Consider the following 12,988-nt stretch of genomic DNA (forward strand, 5'->3'; position numbering starts at 1 on the left):
ACTCTCCTTAAGCTGGCCAAAAACTGTGGCAGAGAATGCCACACACTGACAATTTCAGTCCGTTCTTGCTAAACCAGATGAATTTTGATCAGTGTATGGCTGGCTTTAGTAGCATAATATTTATTGGGTCAGACACAGCAAGACTTTCAGAAAGACACCAGCGCTGGCAATCACCGGGACCGGATTTCTTGCACCCGAGGGTTCTTAAAGAGCTCAGCCAGGTGATTGCCAGACCATTATTCTTGATCTTTAAGGATAGTTTACAGACGGGTATGGTACCAGCTGATTGGAAAAAAGCCAACGTGGTACCAATATTTAAATAGGGGCCGAGATATATCCCGGGTAACTATAGGCCGGTCAGCCTAACATCTGTAGTCTGCAAGATTTTGGAGGGGATGTTAAAGGGACCACATACAAGACTTTAGTAATGAAAATGGTATTATTAGTAGTAATCAGCATGGATTCATGAAAAATCGTTCTTGCCAAACCAATCTATTAACCTTCTACGATGAAGTGAGCTGCAACCTAGATAAAGGTAAGCCTGTGGACGTGGTGTATCTGGACTTTGCAAAGGCCTTTGACACCGTTCCCCACAAACGCTTACTGTACAAACTAAGGAAGGTAGGTATGGACCATAAGGTGAGTACCTGGATAGAGAACTGGCTCCAGGGGAGAGTCCAGAGGGTGGTGATTAATGTGGAGTACTCAGATTGGGCGGGTGTGGAAAGTGGGGTCCCCCTGGGTTCTGTCCTGGGACCAATCCTGTTTAATTTATTCATAAATGATCTAGAGGAGGGGATATCTAGTACAATCTCAGTATTTGCAGATGATACTAAACTAAGCATGCCAATATCTTCTATGCAGGATGTGGAAACCTTACAAGCGGACCTGAACAAAATAATGGGGTGGGCAACTACATGGCAGATGAGGTTTAATATTGAAAAATGTAAAGTAATGCACTTGGGTGCCAGAAACCAGAAAGCAAGCTACTCACTAGGGGGGGGACCTCTGGGTGAATCTAGGATGGAAAAGGACCTGGGGGTACTGGTAGACAACAGGCTTGGCAGTGGCATGCAATGCCAAGCCACTGCAAGCAAAGCCAACAGAATACTGGGATGTATAAAAAAGGGGATTCACTCCAGAAAGAGAGATTATTCTCCCGCTCTACAAGACTCTGGTCCGGCCACATCTGGAGTATGCTGTCCAGTTCTGGGCACCGATCCTCAGGAAGGATGTGCTGGAACTGGAAAGAGTCCAGAGAAGGGCAACAAAAATAATTAGGGGAATGGAGGACATCAGCTATGAGGAAAGACTACAAGCACTGAACTTATTCTCTCTGGAGAAGAGACAATTGAGGGGGGATATGATATCAATGTACAAATACTGTACTGGTGACCCTAGCATAAGGAACAAACTATTCAGAGAAAGGCAATACAATAAGACACGTGGCCACTCACTAAAACTAGAGGAAAAGCGGTTTAACCTTAAAGTGCGTAAGGGGTTCTTCACTGTAAGAGCGGTAAGGATGTGGAATTCTCTTCCACAAGCAGTAGTATCAGCAGGGAGCATTGATAGTTTCAAAAAACTATTAGATGGGCACCTTAAAAACCACAACATACAGGGGTATACAATGTACGGTTAACAGCAAACACACACACACATCATAGGTTGAACTGGATGTCTTTTTTCAACCTCACTAACTATGTAACTATGTAACCATATTCACATCAAAGGTGCATTTTCACATTTGATGAAGAAGGAATGTGCAGTGTGGTGGAGTATATAAATGTATATTCTTGGGTCCTTGGCAATTCTTTCCAGGTTTTATGACATTTTAACAGTAATCCGGTATAAAGTGATTTTGAACAGATATTAATTTATTTGGTCAAAAAGAAATACTGAATATAAATATTTTATGTTCTCCAAAATTTAATATAAATATTGAAATCATCTATGCAAAAAAAAAGTATATTTGCCCAAAAGAACAGGTATGTAATTTTACCATATGAAATCTTTGTAAAACTGTATTAAATGTTTTTTCTTTGTACATTTCTCATGACATAAAAATATATACGGCACTTAAAATATAATATTTTCATCTGGTTGCAAACTTGGCAGCCTTGGATTTAGATGGTACATGATTTTATTCAGACGGTGCAATCAAACAAGAAATATAACAAATTTCTTGCAAAAGAAAAAGGCACATACATGATGAAATGGAACATGAACAGTACCATAAAAATATACTGATGCTAAACTTGTGGTTAAAAGTAAAAATCAGATGTCAAAATGATCATCAGATCTAAGTACATTATATAAGCAGCTGAAGTTATATGCAAATATTCACATTTTCTGTCAAGCAAAGCTCTTGGCCCCTATGCATGCTGTACTTTCCTACTGGTTAACAAAGCCACGTATCACAATAGTGGACCTAGAAGAAGGAGGCTGAAGTGGGTGGTGCCAAGCTCACGTCTTACAGAAATAAAAACAAATTTGAATAAAACTTCAACCACCAATACCTCTGAATCTTCCGGTTGCTTTGACATAAATTTTTAATTTAGGGGTAAGCACAATTCTTGATCATCAGATCAGTTTGGGCACACTAGATGTTAGACAGGTTTATTTAAAATGAAATGCACATGGAGAATCATTGTGCAGAAATAAACTGCACATGTCATTCTGTGATATGCTAGGACATTCAAAACCCCACACTGTTGGGGGCGCCCAACAGGAGATAACTAAAACATCTTTATTCCTAAATAACCTGCAACAGAAATTGAAGACGTCTGGTCATAACTATGTTTTCAAGTTTACTCTCTATGGTTTCCAAAATATCTGGCGATAGCATTAGTTGTGTCATATTTCCAACTCGCTGTTGCACACACGCATGGCAGAAAAAGCCCCCTTTATCTTCAGTTTTGTCACTCTGTAAAAAGAAAAAGTAAAAGATCAAAGCGTAAATACACTTTTTTATTATTTCAACTAAACATGAAATAAATGGGCACACACTGAATAAAATTTTGCTTGCTTTAGAAATGCTATTTTAGCAAAATACAACAAAACACAAGAGAGCCGGTTCACACTACTCCGACTTGTCAGGTGACTTGGTCGCCTGACAAGTAGCTCCCAATGCTGTGCAATGGAACCGTTCTAATCAGAGCGACTCAAGTCGCTCCGACTTAGAAAAAGGTTCCTGCACTATTTTTTGGCAAAGTCGGAGCGACTTGCATTGACTTCTATTATGAGAAGTCGTTTGCAAGCCACAATGAAGTCACGCTGCACGGGCGACTTCAAAGTCGCCCGAAGTCAGGGCGACTTTGAGTTGGATTAGTGTGAACCGGCTGTGAAAGTCTCTTCTACAGTGAAAATCTGCCTACTCACAGTTTATTAAGTTAGTTACACTTTAAAAAAGGGCCAGTAAGTATACATTTATATAAAGCAGCTTTAACTTGCATCAATGGACATAAAGCTAAACGTAAAAAGCTTTTAAATGATAGCATAATTTGAGATAACAATGGTATAAGTAGCGTTGGGCTGAACATCTCTCGGCTCGGTTCATGCTACAACTCTCAATCATCGCAAACATTTGACAAACCCCATTGAAGTCTACGGCACCCGAATATCAAAAATCAAAAGTCACCAATTTTAAAGGCTTATATGCAAGTCATAGGCCATAAAAAGTATGAGGGCCCTAGGGGACATGTACCAATGCCAAAAAAACAAACAAACAAAAAATATGTTTTTAAAGGAGCGCTGATTTTAATGATGTTTAGAGTAAAACAATAAAAATGATAGATAAAGCCTGCCGTCTGTGAGCACCGCTATTCATGTTGCCCCAGTGACGATGTTCAGTAGAACAAAAAAGTACGTCGGGTTAGTGGTAGCGGTGACGTCTTATCGTCTGTAGGGACGCCAGGCGCTCTGTGTAACCAATTTGCATATAATATCCTTCTTTCTTCTAAGTATATGTCTATAGCAATACATTGTTTTTTATGAATGTCTGCACATTGAGTAGTTTCCTCCTTTTCAGGAGCCGGAGTGTGGATTTAATTACTAGCACAGCTTGATGTTAATATGATGTGGTTTATCCATCCATACTGAGAGCCTGGATTTGCTAAGAAAGTGTCATCCTATTGAAAAAGCTGCAAAAAGGTTGTGTTAGACCTACAAAGGTCGATCCATCTGGTAAGAGGCAAATCCTCTTTTGTGTGCAGTGGAGCACGGTGTATTTATATAGGTTCACATTTTTATACAGGAAGAATAACCTCTGAATGGTTGTTGGGAATCTACGCCTGATCACCCTATCTCGTGCATGAGACTTTTTTTCATCTGTTTATTTAACCATGGACTCCCTTTTGGTTTAATTATTTCACTTTGTTTGTGAACTATTACGCTTTTCTTAATTGATGCTAATAATGATTTTTTTTACCGCTGTTTTGGATAAGCGCATTTATTCTCTATTGTTATGTGCAATATATTTAAGTGCTGCTATCCTCATATTTGTTTGAATTCACATATATGTACACATTGTTTTGATGATTGACATCTTATTTCATATTATTTAACCACTTCAATACAGGGCACTTTACCCCCTTCCTGCAATGCTATACCCAAATTACATTTTTATCATTTTATCATTTTTTTTACACAAATATAGCTTTTTTTTGGTAGTATTTAATTACTGCTGGTTAAAAAAGAAAAGAAAAAAAAGACAGAAAAGTTTTGGGAAAAAAAAGTTTTTTTAGTTTCTGTCAGTAAATTTTGTAAATAAGTAATTGTTCTCCTTCACTGATGGGCACTGATGAGGTGGCACTGACTGGCGTCACTGATGGGCACTGACTGGCATCACTGATGGGCACTGCTTTTGCGTTACTGTAAGCAGGACACTGATGATCAGTGCCCTGATTACTTGTCCTGGACTCCCCTTTGAGTAGAAGCCGCTGATCAGCTCTCCTTGCCACACACCCTGACAGTGTGAGGCGAGGAGCGTCAATAAACGGCACTTCCGTATTTACATGTGACCGGCTGTGATTGGACACAGCCGATCACATGGGTAAAGAGCCTCATCATTGACTCTATACCAAGATCAGGGTTGACTCCTAGGACACGGCGCAGCCGTTCTGAGGCACAGTCATATCACGTCCTCCCAAAACTAGAGATGCACTGCTCCGCCGCCATTTGACGGTGGGCGGGCGGCAAGTGGTTAAATACTAGCCTAAATAATACACTTTTTCTAGGGTTTTTTTTTATAGCGCCAACAGTTTATGCAGTGCTTTACAATATAAAAGGGAGACAGTACAGTTACAAATCAATAAAATACAAGAGGGTTAAGAGGGTCCTGCTCATACGAGGTTCCAATCTAATATGGTGGGGGCAAGTGGTACAAAAGGTTATAACTGTGGGGAATGAGCTGATGGAAGTCCTGGAGACAAGCATGCAAGGAGAAGACAAGGGAGCGTGAGAGCAGGTCTTGAGGGGAGCAGAGAGGAAAGACTGGGGGATTTTTGTAGACAAAAGTGGTGATGTAGCTTGGGGCAGAGTTGTGAATGGCTTTGTATTTTGTAGTTAGTATTTTGAATTTAATTCACTGGGCAATCAGAAGCCAGTGTAGGGATTGGCGGTGAGGGATGGCAGACACTGAGCACTTGGTAAGGTAGAGGAGTCTGACAGCAGCATTCATGATAGACTGAAGAGGGGATAGCTTATGGAGAGGCAGGCCTATGAGAAGGGAGTTGCAATAGTCAAGGCAAAAGATAACAAGGGAGTGAATGAGTAGCTTGGTAGTTTCATTAGTTAAAAAGGGGCATATTTTAAAGATGTTACAGAGGTGAAGTCTATAAGCTTTTGACAACAATTGGATTTGGGGCTGAAAGGACAGGTCAGAGTCTAGGATTACAACCAATACCCTGGCATGAGGGGAGGGATTAATGGTTGCGTTATTGATATTGATGGAAAAGTCATGCTCGGTTTTAGAAAGATTTAGTTTAAGGAAGTGGTGCGACATCCATGCGGATATGTCAGTCAGTATTGCATGCAAGCTGAGACTGAAGGAGCGAGGCGAGGAGTAGAGAGATAGATTTGGGTGTTTTTGTCATAGCAATGGTATTGGAAGCTGTGGGAGGTTATCAAGTGACCAAGGGAGGGGGTGTAGATAGAGAAGGGGGTCCAAGAACAGAACATTGGGAGACACCTACAAAAAGAGGAAATGGAAAGGAGGAGACAGAGTTGTAGGTAACCCTGAAGTAGTGCTGTGAAAGGTAGGAGGAGAACCAGGATAGAGCAGAATCTTGGTGGCTAAGGGAGTAGAGTTTATTGAGAAGGAGCGGGCGGTCAACAGCATCAAAGACTGCAGAGGTGTCTTGTAGCAACAGTATGGAGCAGTGGCCATTGGTTTTAGCAGTTAGTAAATTGTTAGTGAGTTTTAGTAGGGCAGTTTCTGTGGAGTGCTGCGAGCAAAAGTCAGACTGTATACTGGGATTGCAATTCCCTGCAGTCTGCATTCTCTCAATCACAAAAGGCTTTTTTTTTATATGAAATCCACAGAGTAAAGCTGTATCACAACTCCATGCAGGCAGAATTACAATCGCTCATGGTAATGGGCAGACCTAAAGGACAGATTTTACTCCTAACTTCTGTCAAGGGTAGCCTGCACCCCACATTGTAGGGTGCATTGTGGTCAGGGAAAGGAAAGGAAGCAGAATGTCATATCAACTGGAAGTTATGTGTTAAAGTCCGCTAAACTGATTTTATTTTTCCAGTATAAAGGAATCATTTAATAGCTCAAGAGGTGTAAAGTATTCTTACGTAGGTGATTGGCAATCTTCTCATGGTCAGCAGTGAGTTTTCAGAGATGGGGTTTCTGCAGTGAACTAGAGCACACAGTACAGGGCCCTCCTTCAGCACCTCACTGGTTAACTCTGCTTTTAATGAGTACTCCTGGAAATAGACAGACAGTAAATTACTAGGTCAGTTGGACATATATACAGCTGGATGCTAGTAAAACTATATAAATCATGCTTCTCTTTTCTCTAAATATTCTTTATACTATCAAAATGTACCAGTTCTAGAACAGCCAAGGTTGTGAATGTTGCAAATAATCAAAATTTTAACATAGTGTTTAGTATGAATAGCTGCAACAAAGTATAATACTTAAAACTTGCCATACCCACAGATTTTTTTTTTTGGTTCAGTCTGCACAGCCCCAATAGATGAATCTTCAACTACAGCTATTGTATTCTGACAGCGGCTGTCAGAATACCTGAACAGCAGCTACATCTGATTGGATACAGTCACCGTTTGACAAACAATTTTCCCCTGATATTTTAACCGAAGGATGCCAGGTGGGAGTATGCTGACAGAGCCACCCACAAAGTGAATTTTGCCTGGATCATCAGGAATTGGCCAAAATTCACTCATTTAAGCTTAAAATGACGGTGTTCCTCCAGGCAGATTTCCTTTAACATCCATACTTAAAATCACAACTTGATGTAAAAAAAAAAAAAAATCTCCAAACGTATTAGGATAGGGAACTGCACTCAGTTTCTTATTTCTGCCTGGCTATGCAGCTACATTTTTCACTCTGGAGTACTTTGGGGTCTTCATATTCTGAATCAAGATCTAGGATCTCTACTGTATGTATTACACAAGGCTGCCACCACTTTTTTCACAAAACTGATGAGCAGCCTGAATTTTGTTAAAATCTCTACTTGCTGGTGCTAAATTAGGATTCAGGAGGTTTTTGCACATTTGATATCATTGTATTTTTCTTGGGTTATATTGAGCAACTATTTGACTCGCAACGTGCAAACCAATTCGTGTAGCTGTCATACCCTCTTATCCCCCAACTTTTGTATCCTACTCTGTTGAAAATTCAACACAGTAGATTGAGTAAAAAAAGACAGGGGAGTGATCTCACAAAATAGCCACAAGATACATTATAATGTGACCAAAGAGGAGGAAAGTATAAGCACACACACTGCTGCTTCCAATACCAAAAGAGAAATGGTAACACCTACCCCAGCCAGAGTTAAAATATTTTCTACTGATTTAGTTAGGATGAGATTTTTCTTTGCTCGAGTTGCAGCCACATACAGCAAATTCCATTCATCTTCTACAGTCCAATCTGAAACCGAGAAAGAAAACTTTGATGTTGTAGGAGATACAGATTTCTGAATAGTCACTCTGTGTCTTGTGTAGGTGTCACACAAATACGTTGCATATGGTAGACAATCGTGACATTTTACTTGTAGAGCTTTTATAAAACACTGCTCAAAAAAATGAAAGGAACACTTTGAAAAACACATCAGAGCTCGATGGGGAAAAACTATCATGCTGGATATCTATACTGATATGGGCTGGGTAATGCATTAGGAACGAAAAGGATGCTACAATGTTTGATGGAAATGAAAATTATCAACCTACATAGGGCTGAATTCAAAGCCCCCCCCCCCCAAAAAAAAATCAAAGTGAAAAACGATGCAGCAGGCTAGTCCATTTTGCTGAAATTTCATTGTAGAAACTCAAAATGGTACTCAGTACTTTGTATGGCCTGCACATGCATGTATGCATGCCTGACTACATTGGGGCATGCTCTTAATGAGACGACGGATGGTGTCCTGGGGTATTTCCTCCCAGATCTGGACCAGGCATCACTGAGCTCCTGAACAGACTGAGGTGCAACCTGGTGACAGCGGATGGACCGAAACATAATGTCCCAAAGGTATTCTATTGGATTTAGGTAAGGCGAGCGCCGGAGGCCATTCAGTTGTATCAATTCCTTCAGGAACTGGCTGCATACTCTTGCCACATAAGGGCCAGGCATTGTTGAGCCCCAGAAGTAACTCAGGACCCATTGCACCAGTGTAGGGTCTGACAATGGGTCCTAGGATATTATCCTCCTTGTGCATCGCATTCCCAGACCATCACTGACCCACCACCAAACTGGTCATGCTGAACGATTTTACAGGTAGCATAATGTTCTCCACTGTCTCCAGACCCTTTCACATCTGTCACATGGTCTCAGGGTAATCCTACTCTCATCTGTGAAAAGCACAGGGTGCCAAGTGCAAACCTGCCAATTCTGGTGTTCAATGCCAAATGCCAATCAAGCTCCACAGTGCTGGGCAGTGAGCACAGGGCCCACTAGAGGACGTCGGACCATCAGGCCACCCTCATGAAGTTTGTTTTTGATTGTTTGGTCAGAGACATTCAACACCAGTGGCCTGCTGGAGGTCATTTTGTAGGGCTCTGGCAGTGCTCATCCTATTCCTCCTTGCACAAAGGAGCAGATACTGGTCCTGCTGATGGGTTAAGGACCTTTTACGGCCCTGTCCAGTTCTCCTAAATTGCCTGCCTGTGGCTTGGAATCTGCTCCATGCTCTTGACTCTGGGAGACAAAGCAAACCTTCTGGCTATGGCACATATTGATGTGCCATTCTGGAGAATTTGGACTGCCTGTGCTCTATAGGGTCCAGGTATCGCCTCATGCTACGAGTAGTGATACTGACCCTAGCCAAATACAAAACTAGTGGAAAACAGTCAAAAAGATAACTAGGGAAAAAAATGTCAGTTGCCTCCACATGTAAAACCATTCCTGTTTTGGAGGTTGTCCCAGTTGCCCATCTAGTGCACTTGTTGTTAATTTCATTAACACCAAAGCAGCTGAAACGAATTAACAACCCCCTCTGCTACTTAACTGACCAGATCAATATCCCTGAAGTTTAATTGACTTGATGCTATACTCCTAAAAGAGATGAGCAGTGTATTTTGGATGAGATAATGTTTGGAAGAACAACTTTTCTATTTTTCAGTTACCCCTTGCTCCAAAACAAACTACTATTTTGAATTCGATTTTCCATGTAATCCCTATGACAGCACTCAATGCAGTAGCCCCAGCTAGGTGAGATGAGACTGAAAAGGAAAAAAGGTGAAAATTGCCCACCTTTCCCATTTCTTATTCCTAAGTGTTGGGGCTGTTGCGGAGACCATTGGAAAAGACCAAGAATCGCAATAGTCAAGTAATTCAGTTTTCTACTAAACTCTGCATCAACAACACCTGACCCTAAAGCTGAAGTTTAGTCAATTTCTTTATTTTTTAATGACATGTGTCCATTGTGGGGTGGTTAGGTTTAAATCTTCAGTCTTCTGCCCCTGGATACTCCTGCGATTTTTATAGTGCTGCAGGGGTTTAATACGAACAGCTGCCACTATGACAGGCACTCGCTAAAGTGCTGACCATGCCCCTTGCGGGTAGACCTATTGTGTCAGGAATAGGCTCCCTCAATGAACGGCTAGGACAGTGGCTTGACACTCAATTACAACCCCTGGTTCGAGAATTGTCCAGCTTTCTTAGAGACACTAAGCATTTGTTAGACATTATGGACACTTTTCAATGGCAGGATGTTTTCATTTGGGTCACATGTGATGTGTCCAGCCTCTATTGCTGCATACCACACAGGTTGGGGCCTGGATGCAGTTCAGTTGTATTTGGACAGGTATAGTGGCCTTTTATGCATCCAAAGCGAATTCATTTTGGACTTCCTAGATTATCTTCTTGCACACAATGTCTTTTCTTTTGATGCGGTTTAATATCGCCAACGGTGTGGTGCGCCTATAGGCGCTGGATTTTCACCCTCTCTCGCCACTTTATATATGGGTTAGTGGGAGAGGGTTCACATCTATGGAGAGGGTAACCCATTCAAGTCCAGGATTAAATTGTTCTATAGCTACATAGATGATGTGATGTTTGTCCTTGGAGCTGGGTTTGTGTTGGAAAAAAATATATAATAGCAATGAATTAAACCTAAGATTCACAGGACCACAAAACGATCATACTATACCATTTTTGGATGTGGCATTGTCACAGTGGGGTCAAAGTGAGAACCAATACAGAAAACCATTGTCAGGTAATACCATTCTCAGAGCTGACTCTGTACACCCAAGACATACCATCAGGGGTATTCCAGTGGGTCAGATGCTGAGGATTCCCTGCATTTGCTCTGAGGAAGTGGATTACCAGTATGAGCCTGAACAAATATGTCAGTGCTTCACTCACGTGGTTATTCTACTGATGATTTGAACAGAGTGCTGGACAATGCTGGGGCTGCACCCAGGAAGAACCTTGAGGGGCAAGAGAAAAAGGGCTGGTGATTGTAGTGCACCAGTATTTTCCACAGGTTGCTGCATGGAATTTTACAAGGTGAGGAAAATTGTAGAGAAGTACTGTACATTCCAGTGCTTTATTTTAGAAAGAGGTTAACACCAAAGCTCTTAAAAATTGGATTAAAGTGGTGTCATGACGAGCCCCTACTTTAGGACAGTCTTTATCCCCTTGTTATTTTTTATCGAAGAGACCTGGTAAAACACATTGGTTAAGCTTCAGAGGCAACTTCAAATGTGGTGCAAATGATTGTCCATGTTGCCCGAGAATTATTGAGGGAGATACATTTAGATCCAGCACAAGTGGAAGAGAGTATGGTGTTAAATCTTTCATTAATTGTAATACAAAAAATGTGATATACCTCATCACTTGTGCTATATGTCATGTCCAGTATGTTGGGAGAACAACTAGGCGGCTATGCAACCATCTGAGGTACCATGTATAGGACACCATGATACGAGCGTGGCCCGTCACTTCAACGAACATCGTTTGGGGAACACAATGGTTATCCATGTCTAGGCTGTAGAGAAGGTAGGTACTCCCAGACATGGTGATGACAGGTTTCGGTCTCTCTGTAAACGCAAGGTTTATTGGATCTTTCATTTGTGCACTAGAATTCCAGAGGGGTTAAACTATGAGTGGCACCTTACACATTTTTATGAATAAAGAAGGGGGCTGTTAGTGCCATCTGGATGGTGTGTTAGTGTGTATCCTTGTATGGTGGTGTGATAAATATAAACACAGTGGCATTTTATGAACAGCCATTATGGTACCGACGTTTGTTTATATCACACCACATTTAACAAATACATTAAGTAAGTTTGGTTCATACAGGGATCATTCCTTTTTTGTCCAACTGTACCTTCTGTGCATAGGGTTCCCAGGGGTTCGTTTTTCGTTGGATTATTTTGATCTTTCTTTGATCTTTTATTAATATTTTGTTTTTATTGATTCTTTTGTTCGTTTTTTGAATTTTTGGACACGCTATCCAACATATGTTGTTGTTTTCCGAACCGTTGTATTATGTGGTTATAGGTCATCATTGGCTGTCTGGTGTGCTGTGAATGGCTTGTTAGCCACACAGCCTGTCGGAGGAGAAAATTACTCCTGGTGCTAGTATGCAGAGTACATTATGGCAGACTTACCTGTCACACGGTGCCCTTCAGCGCTGCGGTGGCATTGATCCAGCGATTCCACCTTCGTCCAGTCGTTTGTTCCGGGTTTCATACCTTTAGCCATTTGAATAGCCGGACCGCCATGACGTTACTCCCACGGCTCAGCGTACATGATGGCTGGCAGGCAGGAGGATGCATTTATGGCACAAGAGACCAATAGGGTCTCTTCTGTCATTAATACCCTACCTGTCAGCAATTTTTTTAAATCTTAAATTTACTTCCACTTTAAATAGAGTTGCTCTTAACTGCATAGAATATGAAAATTGCAGAAATGTTTAAGAAGTTACAATGAGTTGGGTCACAGGTGGCATTACGTTAGGTACAACTTGAATATTCTGTCAAAATGTCATCTACCAAATAGGTCTTGTTAAACTTTCATTTAAATCAGTACGAGAACCTGGCTGCCATGTTTTGTGTTAACAGAAGATGTGATTTTCCTTGACTTTCACGTGTTCTGGGTCAGTGAATCTAACGAATTGAAGCGGGACACCGCCAAGCAGCTAGCATTTTAGGAGACCAGAAATTGCATCCTTTCATGGAAGGTGTACCACAAGTAGAAGCAGAAGGCCAGAGCAAAGGAATTGATAAACCTGTGACCAAAGTTTAACATTCTGTCTATTTTAGCGCTACTATATATGCTTGAGGTCATTGCAGC

The 12,988-nt window shown here is 41.2% G+C and overlaps 1 protein-coding gene across 1 annotated transcript in view; it reads right to left on the bottom strand.

Moving 5' to 3' along the window:
- Positions 1–2,607: 2,607 nt before the first annotated feature.
- FBH1 (F-box DNA helicase 1) overlaps positions 2,608–12,988 on the bottom strand; it is a 154,659-nt gene continuing 144,278 nt past the window's right edge. Inside the window, exons 19-21 of the mRNA XM_082253201.1 lie at positions 8,016–8,122; positions 6,805–6,936; positions 2,608–2,926 (exon numbers count right to left, since the gene is read on the bottom strand). Coding sequence (XP_082109327.1) covers positions 2,756–2,926; positions 6,805–6,936; positions 8,016–8,122 — 410 coding nt within the window. The 3' untranslated portion in view covers positions 2,608–2,755. The remainder of the gene's footprint in view (positions 2,927–6,804; positions 6,937–8,015; positions 8,123–12,988) is intronic.

The sequence above is a fragment of the Pelophylax lessonae genome (genome assembly GCF_965119305.1).
Source record: "Pelophylax lessonae genome assembly, chromosome: 4".
Classification (NCBI taxonomy): Eukaryota; Metazoa; Chordata; class Amphibia; order Anura; family Ranidae; genus Pelophylax; species Pelophylax lessonae.